At 40.9% G+C, this 13,716-nt stretch overlaps 1 protein-coding gene across 4 annotated transcripts in view; it reads left to right on the top strand.

Moving 5' to 3' along the window:
- The window catches only part of Fas1 (fasciclin 1 Fas1 domain-containing), a 279,676-nt gene that overhangs the window by 182,018 nt on the left and 83,942 nt on the right, over positions 1-13,716 (top strand). For all 4 annotated transcript variants that reach the window (XM_083102769.1, XM_083102767.1, XM_083102768.1 and 1 more), the window contains one exon: positions 4,843-4,978. In XM_083102769.1, the coding sequence (XP_082958895.1) occupies positions 4,843-4,978 (136 nt within the window). The remainder of the gene's footprint in view (positions 1-4,842; positions 4,979-13,716) is intronic.

Below are 13,716 nucleotides of genomic sequence, written 5' to 3'. Positions count from 1 at the left end.
ATATCCGTATCCACCGAGGGCGCGGTCGTTAGGGCATAGAAGAATAAAAACAAGGGAGTGAAGTGACATACAACAAAAATAAACAACCCACGCTTTTCGTAGAAATGCGAAAAGTTTAAGGACATCCCCTGATGTCCGATACATCTTAATACATAATGTAATGGATTTAAAATGGTGATGCACGATCCTCGTTCATCAAGTGTATTTGATTAACGACTTTTACGTCATTTTTTAAACAACAATTTATATTTTTGCTCGCATGCGAAAAGCGACGTACATCTATTGTAGAATATATCTCGTCAAGATAGCTTTCGCGAGCAAAACGAGGAGATAGAAGCACGCGAATCGAATGTCGCTTTATTAGTGCAACCATGTAAAGTTCAAGTTGCAACTGGACTGGCGCAGGAAAACTTTTTAATGCGTAAGCTCACCTTAATTAAATTTCGTTACTTTCATCTTGTAGTGGACGCGACTCATCTCTTATTCAAACTCACTAGTTTGTAAAAGCGCAAAGTCTTCGTGTTCTTCATTTCTTTTTTTTCTTGTTTTTTATAATTTACATAATGATTGAAATTAAGTATGATTATTACATCTGCTTTGCGACAAAGATACGATACAATGTTCGATTACAACTTGAATGAAGTAGAAAAAGTGATATTTCAAAATCAAAAAATTGAGGCTGTAAAAGATGAATAATAATGTTGAGAGAATGAATCTTGTAAAAATGTTACAGAATTCAATTATCAAATAACCAAAAAAGCTATTAATTTTACCAGATCGAGTTGAAATAATTATTATTTTCTTTGTATATTACATTTGCATGCGTTATGATAAATGTAGCGTAATAACGAAAATACAAACAGGATATTTAACTTCTCGTTAATTATTTCTCTATAACAAAAATAGTAAGCACGGTTTTAAAAGAATATATAACCGGCAGCAAAACGTCAGACGCTGATGTATGCCGTGAGATAAAATGCCTCGAGGGCTGAAACGTGAACATGAATTAAGACGTGGAACATAAAATTAAGATTCATGTCGCATTTATTTATTATGCGCGTAATTTTAACACGAGAACGTAAATCTTCGCCAATAGCTGGATTTTCACAAGTCGCCTCTAGTTTTGAAAAATGTCCGAACAAGCACAAAGATTATTCTCGAAAAATTATGCTTGAATCTATTAGATGCAAATAATCTTGAAAAATGGAACACGGAAAACAATATATTTATTTTGAGATGATAAATTTGGCTACCAAGTTATTCTCAGATCGCGCGCGATATTTCGAAAGCACGTAACGCGATAAAATGATATCAGAAAGTTGGAGAGAAAATAGAAAATATCTTAGCGTACAATTTAATCTAATTTCCGACTCGTCGCGATGGTCTCTCCAGGTTCTCCATTACATTTCATGGCAACATCTGGAATCGTTTTTCCCCGTTTAACCTATCGGAGCGATTATTTTTATTTATCGAATAAAAAAAGCAGATTTACAAATGTAAATGTTTGCACGATTTAATAACGCATAATACATATATTGCTATACGTTCGGCGCGCTCGATAAACAAACACTTTTACATTTTGATGGTTTTGCCAACAAATTTTATAAATAAAAGCAATCGAGTGAATTTTTACAAACGTGCAAATTTTTTTAATAATTTACTCTTTAAAATAATTTATCTTGCTTGATACGAAAGTCTTTCGATTTAACTCAAGAAATCGAGAGACAAATAGAATATAAATGTCAAAAAGTTCTTGCAAAAACATTGAAAAAACCAGGTCTTAACCGTTCGGATCTCTTTCAAACGATTTTAACTTTCTTTCTTGCGACAGATTCCAAACTGTTGACTATCTAAAATGACTTAAAAACCTCGAGTTTTTCGCGATTTGAGGTCTCTCGAGTGGCTGATATTATACGAGACTTGATAAAACTCTTGTGTCTACCTGTGAGACAATCGACACGCGAAACACAACGTCTCGATTACTAAGCTAGAAACCTTTTTCTATCCGCGGAGCTGTTTTTTGCCATGTCTCTCTCTCCTTTTGTCTATTACTCCCGACCAATCCCGTCGTTCTCTCGGGCTCGCCTCGACGAACCAACTCGCATTAATTGCCGGGAGTCACGACATGTCTCCATTACTCAAGAGCTTCGTTAAAGGGAGGCAAAGGGGATAAGAGAGCGCCGCGCGGATAAGGGGCGAGAGAGATAAAGGAGGTCGCAGCCATGTTTCACCATTATTTTTCACAAATTGGGCCCGCGTGGCCATTATTCTTAACGAGAATTGAACGACGGGCCCCATTATTCGAGGAATGAAAAAAGATTTTCAACGTATTTGTAACACCTTCATAAATTTCGTTATTGAAGTATTTCTGTTATTCCTCCATAAATAATATCCCGAATGCATCGCGCCTCATCGAGCTTTCAATTTAAGATCTAAATTTATACCGCGCACGACAAGACGCGACGTCGATTATCGTGAAATATAGAAGCGTCCTGAATGAACCGCATCCTCGCGGATACAGCTTCCACTAATTAATCAGAAATTTCCTGCCGACACCACCGACCGACCAATGCAACTAATAGACCTTGCTCCCTGAATCTCCCTGCCAATTATCCCGCCGTGTACTAATTAGCATATATGACCGCGGTAACAAAGTTTCCCGCCTCCGACAGTGTCGTCCACGAAACTTACAGCTTTAACAACTCGCGAACCAACATTTTGATTTTACACAATCGAAACCAAAGTCTTTCCGAAAGTCGTTTGCGACTTGTAAAGCGGAATTAAAGTTACATCGAGACAAAATTTTATTCTTTTTAATCTACAGGGTAGACCATTTTAATCAATACGCGAATATCTCGAATAGGAGGTTTTTTCAAAAAATGTTTCAAACAAAAGTTGTATGGCTTGAAGGGGGCCATCAGATGGTGGCAATGATTAGACCTTGGAGAGTCATTTGAAGGTCACGTGAAGGTCATCGTCAATTTCTTAAACGGAACCCCCTATTTTTTATTACACATTCTTGTAGCTTATCTCGAGGGCTTTCCAAAACACTATAATAAAATATTTTTCCCTCAAGTCCTTTTTGAGTTATAAGGCTTGAAATCATTTCTTAATTTTACATAAACCGTAAAATATCTTGTAAAATATTCATTTCTCGATTATCTTACCTTAATACTTTTATGTACAAAATAATGAGAGGAATCAATTGGTGTAAAGAAAACACATAGTTGTTTCGAAGAAAAAATATGTAATTGTTAATTGCAAATTACATATTGGCCCCCTTCAAGCCATACAATTTTTGTTTGAAACATTTTTTGAAAAAACTTCTCCTATTCGAGATATTCGCGTGTATTGATTAAAATGGTCTACCCTGTATAAGAGAATGTCGTGGGCGGATTCAACGACATTGGAAAAAAGTAGGTTTAACGTTGGATATAGAACATGATCGCGCGTAGAAACAGGAAAGTATAAAATGCAAAATTACTCTATTAACAAAGTCGAAAGCTCGAACAACTGTCCGCGCGTTAGAACGAGGGGGTGCTGTCGCGGCGGAAAAATCACCGGCAAGGTATACCCTCTCGCGTACGGAAACTTTAGCAGTTTATTATAGCCGAGTGCCGACATAGTTCTCCCTCAGTAGCGGAGTTTCGAGCAATGAGACGAAATAATCGCGTTTTTACGATAGTCGTGCGGAGTTTTACGAGAATCGGAAGCCTCGGCGACGCTTTTGTGCGGTAAAACTTGTTCGAATGCCACACGCGTCATAAAATCGACAAAGCGAGCTACAGCAACGACGGGTTTTATCATATATATATGTTCCGGCCGACATACTTTCCGAGTCTAATGCGAATGAATTCGTTTTTCTACGTTTCACAGAGTGGAATCGTTCGGATGCATAAATGTCGCGCGCAATCGTCGCGAAATATCGCGAGCGCGGAATTAAAAATTTTATTAAAACATTTTACGCTGTCCTATCGTGACAACGTTACGACATAATAATTATAATATCGTTGTGATAATTACGATGTAAAATCACAAAAGCGGTAATTACACAGCGATTAATCGGAAAATACGTTTGAAAAGCGAGAATCGAAACGCGCGTGTAACGAGAACTGCTTAAAATCGAGCGTTGAAAAATATTTAACGTTCCAACGAGTCTAATATCTTTCAGCGGTATGTTTTTTCCCCGACTCTCAAGCGACGCGATGGCCGACGGAAAAGGGAGAAGAGCTCTGCAGGGGAGAGGGCGGACTCGTAATACCCGTTGGTATATCGGACTTTGTATCCGGCTAATTAAGCATTGATAACTAACGAGGTTCCTTTGTGCCATCACCGCCGCCGCCAGCGGATGAAAGTCCACGGAAAATTCCAACCGACACGTCGGATTAAATGCTTTAGTTGGCGCGCGTCGAACCCGCGTTTGCCCGAATTCGAGATGCAAACTGCGAGAACTTTAATCCCCGCTGATGCGAATTACGCGAGGCATGTTATCGTCGTAGACGGGGAGGATGGATTCTCTTTTTTCGCTCACGGCGAAGAAGCGTTGGAGCCGGTGTCGGAATCGATCGCTTCGTTCCGGCCTCGTTTCCTGCTTTATCATGCGAGGACGATGATTAATTTAACGACCTCCTATAAGCCTTCCCTTTCGAGCTCGGCGAGCGATTGTTTGATTTTGTTCGGGGAACGCGAAATATGGGTGCGCGCAGGATATAATGCCATAAGCGCCGTTTCTTCTTTTCTTCTTTTTTTTTTACGCACATTGCACGTCCGTTAATTTGTGGCGCGATGATCAAAGAGTAAGACTAGATCGCTTTAAATCCATATTGCAATTTTCTGTTACAGTTTTATCAACTCCTGGAGGCTAGTCAGGTGGCCAATACAACTCTGACGTATCGCCACGTGACTGTGTTTGCGCCGACTAATCGGGCATTCCAGAAGTACGGCGGAAACCTTAAGAATTTGGTTCTGTATCACATGTGTGAGTATATCGTAAAATATCAAAAAATCAAATTTTCATTGATTTCGTTAAAATAAAAATATAGAATATATCATTTAAGCAAAGATACTTTGCAGATACCTGAAAAAATATTCTAAAATTTTTTCTACTAAGATTATATAATATTAAAAAATTGGAGACGTATAAGAAAATTTTATAAATTAATCTCTGAAAAAAGGATAAAATGATAAAAAGTATATATGCGCGCGCGCGCATGCGATGCAACATTTGAATATCTTCACGCATCTGCGAAATCCACAAACAATCGAGAAAATTTCGTTGTCTCCGCTATTGTATCACGCGTTTTCCGGAACCGGGGGTCGCGACGACGCGGGAAAATTCTCGACACGATCGGAAACTCAATTTCCACAGTTTGCACGAGACCGTCCCTGCCTCTACCGCATCTGCATTATTTCCTTTCTTCGTCCGGCTTTCGCTTCGCTCGGCTTTCGCGCCGAAGTGCATTAGCTTCACCGAGCCGAGTTTCGGTATTTCGCGCTTTGATCTCGACCGAACGTTTGCATCCGTAATGCATCCGCCGAGCTGCAAAGCCGCGGCGGATCGGAAGATGCATTCTATATGCGCGCCGGACGTTTACGCGCTTTCGTAATTCAGGGCTTCTTCAATGGCCACGAATATAACGGGAAGCAACGGTAGCCGTAACGTTATCGACGTATTCGCGTTTACGGCCATTCGACCATCCATTTGGGCATTCATCAATGTAGATCCTGATAGAAAGGGAAGAACGGGTAGGGGAGAAAGAGAGGAGCATTGCGATTGAGCGTAGCTGACTAATATCGCGCAGCGTCAACGAGCCGACGTGTCAGTCGATCCGTTCGCGTTAATGCATCCTGTTGCACTTTATTGTGCGTCGAATGGAAATGGAAACGAGCTCGCGCGCGCGCAAGGCAATCGCATTCACGCGAATTGTTCTCATTTTGAATATCGAAGAAATACGTAGTACGTTTTTTAATATCCGCGTATAATTTCCATCGACGCAAAAGCGTTCCTCGACTATCGCGAATTTCGAAATAATCGGACAATTTCTGCGTCGGAAAAATATGTGAAAAATCAATAAAGTCGTCAAGAGAAAAGACTCGTATTTTCAAAACGCTATACTTTAATAAGAAAGTTGGAATAGAAGAAACTTTATTAAATCGTTTTTTCGATCGTGCCTGAAATTCATCGTTTCGATCATCCAGTCGTCGAAGAGACGCGTCGTCTTTGATCAATAAGGAATACGCGGCAAACAACCTGCTCAATCAAAATCTATATTATCCTTAGCGGATTACGGTAAACGCGACGACGGGCCTCGTTAGGCGCATCCTCCCTCGTTCGCCTCGCCCCGGCCCCCGGCTCGCCCCGTCTCGCCCCGTCTAGCCGTCTTCGCGTCCGCATCGTCCGTGTGTTTACGATGTCGCGCGCGGTGTGTAATTTCGTCGCGCGATGTTTGCGTTGCCGCGCGCGCGGGGCGACCTGGCGAAACGTTTACACGGATAGTCGCATCGGCGTGGCATGGCGCCATCGATCTCGACGGAGACTCGAAGGTAAACAGACTCGTAGAGCGGCTCCGCTCCCCGGCCCCGGCGCGTGCCCTTCCGTGCTTGCGTTAAACCCGGCGATAAGAAAGGGCCGCGCCTTCGACCGCGCAACCGACCACGCCGGGAAATAATTAATCCGATTTCAACGGCTAAGCCGCGCGTACCCGTGACCCTCTCGGTGAGCGTCGCACCGGAAAACGAGCGTTTCATGGAGCGAGCTTTCATGGTGGGGTGGTCGGTATTATTATGCGAATCTCCTGGCGAGTCTGTTAAACGATTCGGGGGAACATCCGGTATAGTGAAAATTTGCAGAAGCGTAAAAGAAAGATTGTTGTCGATGGAAAAAAATTAAAATGTATGTTTAAATTAAAATGTATGTGTTAATTTATTTTTAAAAAATTAAAATGTATGTGTTAATTTATTTTTGCTTATATAAAAAAAATAATGTGATAAGTAACACCTTATATGATGCTTTGAGTGATGGAGGATTTTCTTTCAATTATTTAAAAAAAAAGAAAAAATACTAGCGCCACGCGTGTGGCTAATCTGAGAGAAATGTTCCTCTCTTGAAACTCATTCTCACCACAATAAAAGTATCAAAACAAACTTCTGTCAACGATACACTCCCGGGTACTTATTCTTTAAGTCCGTTTTCCTCCATCGGGAATAATGTCGCGAGTTACTCGGACGAATTACCTCGGAAACTACCGCGGGAAATGTTCGGACTGAATAACCAAAGGTCGTAAGGTCGTTGACTTTCGTTGATGCGATCAATGTTATTCGGCCCGAGGCATTTTTTCCATGAACTACTACGAGGACGACGACGACAACGGGAACGAAGGAAGGAGGGTCGTTGCCGGTGACGTTCGTCGACGGGCCGCTGCTTCTACTCCTCGTCGACTGCTCGTCGAACGCTTCACCTTGTCTTTTTTTTGTCTACGCCAGAGCGACGTATTGGAGAGCAAACAGCTCGAACGAAATTACCGCGTGCAAAAGACTTTTTACGAGACGCGTCTTGTGAAAGAGATTGTCAAGAATTACATTATCCTCCTTCCCTTCGCCCCGTCATCCGCTCTTTCCCCGCCCTTCCCACTCGCCGTGATGCGGGGTAAATAAAAGACGCCGGCTTGATGCCTTCGAGAAAGCACGACGATAGTTATGCTCGCGTGATGCTGTTGACTGCATCGATTCGAAGCAGCTCAAAGCGTAAGCTGAAAATTATTTACTAGGGCTAATGAACGGGAGATAAGTAACTTTGTAACATTATTCGCTTCGACATTTTTGTTACGTACTTTCATAATAACACGCCACTTTACGTAAGAGTAATATTTTACTTTACATCCCGTCACATTAGATTACGAATCTCTCTCAACTTATGGATATTTGCGCCCGTAACTTTTTTAGGGATTTAAATTCTTGACGTTTTAAATATGTTTAAATTTTCGTTTATCTGGACGTTGCGCACTTTTTCGCGACGACTCGCGGACAATAAACTTTGGCGGAATTATAGCAAATCGCAATTTACCCGACCGTAACTTTGGACAAACGTGGAATTCATTTTTTTTTTTTTCGTTGGCGCAGAATTCAAACGGGATGGAGAACTAAGAGGTCGAAACTATGACTTCGTTCCCTTTATCCCTTGAGAGTGTCGGGTCCCTGGCGGTAAGAAAAGGCTCTCTTTATCTCGTCAAGTCGGCGCCTATCTCGGCGGCACTTTGCCTCGAGCGATAGCGAAAGGACTGACCCTGCGCTGTCTCTCTCTCTCTCTCTCTCTCTCTATCGCGCGCGAATCTACTGCAATTTTGTACATCGCGAAAAGTTTCACAATTAGTCTTGGAACTTTCATAATTCCGCAGCTTAACCCGCCTTGTTTTGCGGCCGAGCGTTACTGCGGTCGGTTTAATTTATCATTTTACCTCTCGCCCGACTACCTCGACTTTCCCTCGTCTCACCCCGGACGTGCTCCTCCATCCCGTTCATTCTTGCGCCACGCGATTTCTCGCTCTCAGTCGAATCTCAAAGGCTAAGCGTTTTTAATGATATCTTGCTATTCGAATAATTCGAAAGAAATTTTTTCCGAACAAAAATAATTCATTTCATTGTAAATTATACAAATTCTACGATTCGTTCCGCGTTTTACAAATCCAGCTTTTAAATGCATACAAATGTCTCGTACACTTCGAGTCGTAAGCGGAATAAAAATTTGTTACAATTTTTAAAGCGACCGAAGAAAGCATCCAAGTTGTATTCGCGATAAAATTTGAATGGAAGGAACTTTTACGAGTGAAGCGACACAGGTGTAGAGACTCGACGGTGGAAGCTTACGACAGTCGGGAGGCTGGATATTATCCTACTTGAAATACATGGATGATCGAGTAAAGATTTAAGGAGTGTAGGTCAACCGCAGCGGGCGAGCCGTTCATTCCAAAGTCACATTGTGCGGCGAGATAATGCCTTGCAAAAGATACGGCGTGGCTAAAATTGCACGAGGTTAACAAAGAACATTTCTACGTATCGCACGTATTCGCGGGAACGATTACACTTGAATTTTTCAAGAGTTTCGATGCTCGGCAAAGAATTGAAATCTAATTTTAATAAGGGGCGTAGGAAATTTCGAATCAGTTTCCAGAGTATCTTACGATAGAAGATTTTTAGCCCGCGTCTCGTTGAGAATCTACGGTTTCGAACAATCGCAGATATGACGAATCTAAACGACAATTCAAAACACTTGGAGCCAGACGAGACGCTCTTTCATTCCGTTCGTGACATGCGACGGTGACAATGGCGGGGTATTTCGACTGCCGGCAAATTTAGTCGCGCAAAGTTAAAGACTTGGGTCGCCCCGGGGACGAAGAAGGCGCGGAGAGGACAAGCAAAGAAGACCCGGAGAGCGTCGGTCGCTAGATGGGTGGCTGCGAGATTGGTGGTCAGGGGAGGGGAATAGGAAAGAGAGGCATGACAAAGGAGAATGGTGCGAACTCTGGCTTCTAGGTAACTTAACTGCTCCTTCGGTCTTTGTGCGAAACTTAAAGACACTGTATAGTCCGTATATAGGTATATAGGAAACGCTCGCGAAGACGAAAGGAGTCGAATAGTGTATATATATAATATATATGTGTGTTTGTATGTGTATGTGTGCGCGCTTATGTGTGTGTGCGCGTCGTCGACTTTGAGTTCGTGCCCCACGAGCGAGCGGAAGTTGGTTACACAGTGCTCTACGTGCCGGGGAACAAGCCGTTCGGGCGTCTGTGACACATCTTGTAGCTACAGGCCAGGAAAGGGACGGCTTCGTTTGTCTTGTCGGGGACTGCGCGAACTCGCCAAGTGCACGGGAGATGAAGAGGGAGGAGGGGACGGCGAGATCTCTCCCGGTTGATCGAGTTTATTATTGACTTATTATTGAATCACGGTGGAGTGTCGGTTGTGAGAATTAGCGGAGAAACGGTGAGCTTAAGCTCCGCGAGAGAGGAGAGGATTTCATTCGATATAAATCCGATTCGCGGACCATATGCGATCGTCGAGCGTGTAAATTGATGAGACATATTTTTCTCCAATTTCGCCGCAAAATCGAAATTTATTTTCAAAGATTAACGGGACTTTACATTTTTAATCCTCGTTTCTTCATTTATCCGACAGCTTTTACGGAAAGGTGCACGTTTGTGCACCGGCAATTCCGATATTTCCACGTGATAAAAGCTTCTCGCGTATATAATTATTTTATTAGACTTTTTGTAATATTCGGTCCAGTATATTATTCAGTTTTTCTGCATGTTCTCATTAAAGAAAGCGAAAGATTAAAATTCCGACAGATTTGAATATACACGAGTCGCAAAAAGAAAGAGCCGCTTTGATGTGGCTGGTAATCCCTACAGATTTTAATCTCGTTTAATTCCGCAACGTTTTATCGCGTGTACGCTACCGGCATAATCGTGCATGCGCCACCAGAAATTCCAATCTGCTCCTCGTGGCGGCGGCGGTCTCGCCGCTGAGTTTAAACCAATTAAGATAAGACCACCGGATGAATCATCTCGCATAATAATTTTTCAAATGCGCGCATCTGCTTTTTCGCGCCGAGTAAAACGAGTAGGATGCATTTTCCTCGTCGAGAGAAACGAGGATTCGTCTCGACATCGAGAAAAGATGATGGCGCAAAGCGCAAAAAAAGCGGTTGCTCCCGACACTTTCCAGTTGTCGAGGGCGCGTTGCCATGTCAGAAAAATCATAATTATGTCATATATAAATGTCAAGACGGCTAAAGGATTGCGAGGCTCGGCGCGATAATGAAACGAGACTTAAATGCGACCGCCCGTCGCGTTTATAGGTTGTAATTAAAATCTTTTTAAGGAACGCGCTCGTCGAGACCCTCGCGCCACTCGTAAACTTCTTCCTAATTGCTTTCATATGCCGGTTGTTACAGACATGGCCCTGCGTACTTTATGTTATAATAAAAACTAGCCGGCCGATACGCGCCGCGAATTCCACAGTTATTGCGCGCGCAAAAAGTCATTTTTTTTATATTACTTCGCGATATGCACAACCTAATTACCTTTGCACGCGCGTATAATTATCGTCCATATAATGATTTTGATAATGCGCGCTTTGATCTTTCGATATGACTCTTTTACGAACATGTAATAAATTCTTTTCTAATTTAGTACATTATTTTCTTAAAGAGAGAAGAAACTGCCCATAGCATGGCACCGAAAGCCCATAGAAACAGCGAAACTTTAAAAACTCTTTCAACAAATCATCTTAATAAAAAGCAATTACCTGAATAAAGAGAAATTATTTATGTAACGAGTCCGGTGGCGCGCATTCGTGACCGCGCGAGGAAACAGCTGGTGCCTCATTACACCTTCTCGGCGATGATTCGCTCTCGGAACGACGTAATTATGCCGAAACATTTTTTTTTCGTGTGCCCGGAAAGCCAAACGATACCATCGCGGCTACGACGTACGGAGGCCGACGTCGCATTCGTACGTCGCGACGAGAATAAATTGGTTACATTTTCGCGAGAAATCTGCCCGCGCATTTATTATCGCTAGCGCTGATACGGCGCGCATGTTCGCGCTTGATAACTTACGGCCGTCGCTTTTTTAAGCTCGCTAAAGAATTCACCCTCTTATACATACGCTGCGAGCATTCGAAATTCCGCGGAGTATCGCGCGCATCCGGCTTTAATTAATCAGGTACGAGACGAAACCGCATCGCGCGCAAGAGAACGACGCTTATCCGTCAGTGACTCGAATTGGTCCGCGTGGCTTGGATGGCTACAAAATACCCCGAGGGGCATTCTGCGAGAATGAAATACAGCCCTATTCCCATTCCACGACACTGGCATTCAAGTTGGATTAAATACGAAGAAGACCTAATGAAGGCCACCAACCCTCTTCCGCGCGTCCCAATGGCACGAAACGGCAATAACGGGTGGCATCGTATAAATAAAACCTCCGCCGCACTTCGAACGAGAAAAGAGGAATAGGACGAAGAGGAGGATTAAGAGAAGTGCACGATAAATAAAACGAGTATCCAAGGAGATAACACGTAAGATAATGTAAAAAAAAATCCGTCAATTTTTTTCTCTCGCTGCAAGAAATTATATTTCGATGTATATTGCGCAATTAATTTATTATCCATTCAATTTGTTATTCTAATCCCAAATTTATTTCTCGCAAAATAAACTTGGTAAATCAAAATTGCTCAATTATTAATATTACCATGTGCGCAGTTCATGAATAAATCATCATTTAAATGCAATATATATATATATATATATATATATATATATATATATATTTATATGATTACACAGCTTTAGACTTGTATCTCAAAAACTACTGCTTGAAATAAAAAACGAAATTCAAATATTTTTACTTAATTTTTGAACAACTTTTTTATTGTAGCTCTTATTTCGTGACATACCCTATATATAGCTTTCAAGCAATTTATAAGAATAAACAATACAATATTGATTTGTTGCATCTCATTACGAAACGAGATTTTTACGCATTAATATCTGTGAAGTAATATTCACGATAATATTATGTGAATTTTATGTGTAAAGATTACAGTAAAGATTACATTATGTATAAAGAAAACAAAATATAATTTAAGCGCGCTGTGTTGATTCTATCACACCGCCGAATTTTTGTAACGCTATTGTTTACATACAACGATCCTACACTACGCTACCGAATTCTTGTGACGTGTACCGCGCTAATGTTTACGTACGGTGTCAGTCGCGCGGTCGAACTCGAATGAGTAGAACGTGCTTTCCGTGTGTCGTATTATCTTCCAAAGCACGATCGCGATAAATATTCGGAGATATAAAACGCGTTCATTCTCTACGATTACAATTAGCGGTTATCACGTGCGTGATTAATTAATTAAAAGTAAGATTATAGTAAAATTACCTCAAATGTACTTGTGCATATTATTCGTTAGTAACAAAGATAAACGTGATAAATGTGATTGTAATGTTCGCGTAAATTTTATTTAATGTTTTTCCGTTGCGATATCAAGTAAAATGTGAGATTAATTGCGTCCAGAGTATTACGTAGTAGCGCGTGATTGTAATTAATTGTGTTTTCGCGAGTGAGTGCCATGAAGGAGCAAAGGATAAACAAGGGAGAAAAAGATGTATCGAGGGAACATTGAATGAGCAATCACGAGGTAAGAAATCTATAATTGTTTAAATTATCAAATGTTTTGTATAAGTGTGTTTAAATACACGTTCGTTTATTTGTAAATTACATTTGTAAATTGAATATTTACTTGTCTTCGCGATAATTACATCATTGTATAATATATGTGTGACATATGTAATATATTCTTTTTTTATTTTTTGAAATTCTTATAAATTGATTAAAAACTAAATATATACATATGCCTCAACGCAGAATTCTATAACACAAAAAAGTTCTCGATAAATTAAATAATAAAAACATGAAAGAATTTGTTATTTCAAGCAGTAATTTTTAAAATACAAAAACCAATCAAGTAAACTACGATCCAGATAGTCATAGAACTGTGCATAATAATTGTATCTTTTTGATTATTTGTTAAACCTATTTCGCAAACAATAACTTCAAAATTAAAACAACAATAAAAACAATACAATTAAAACAAGAAATTAGCAATAAATTAATGCTTAATTATGCGATATATTCGCATATGATT

This window comes from Camponotus vicinus, unplaced genomic scaffold, assembly GCF_025532165.1.
Source record: "Camponotus vicinus isolate PSW18456_S1 unplaced genomic scaffold, iyCamVici1.0 SCAF_6, whole genome shotgun sequence".
NCBI lineage: Eukaryota > Metazoa > Arthropoda > Insecta > Hymenoptera > Formicidae > Camponotus > Camponotus vicinus.
Note: the sequence above shows the minus strand (reverse complement) of the source record. Positions and strands in the feature narration are given on the sequence as shown.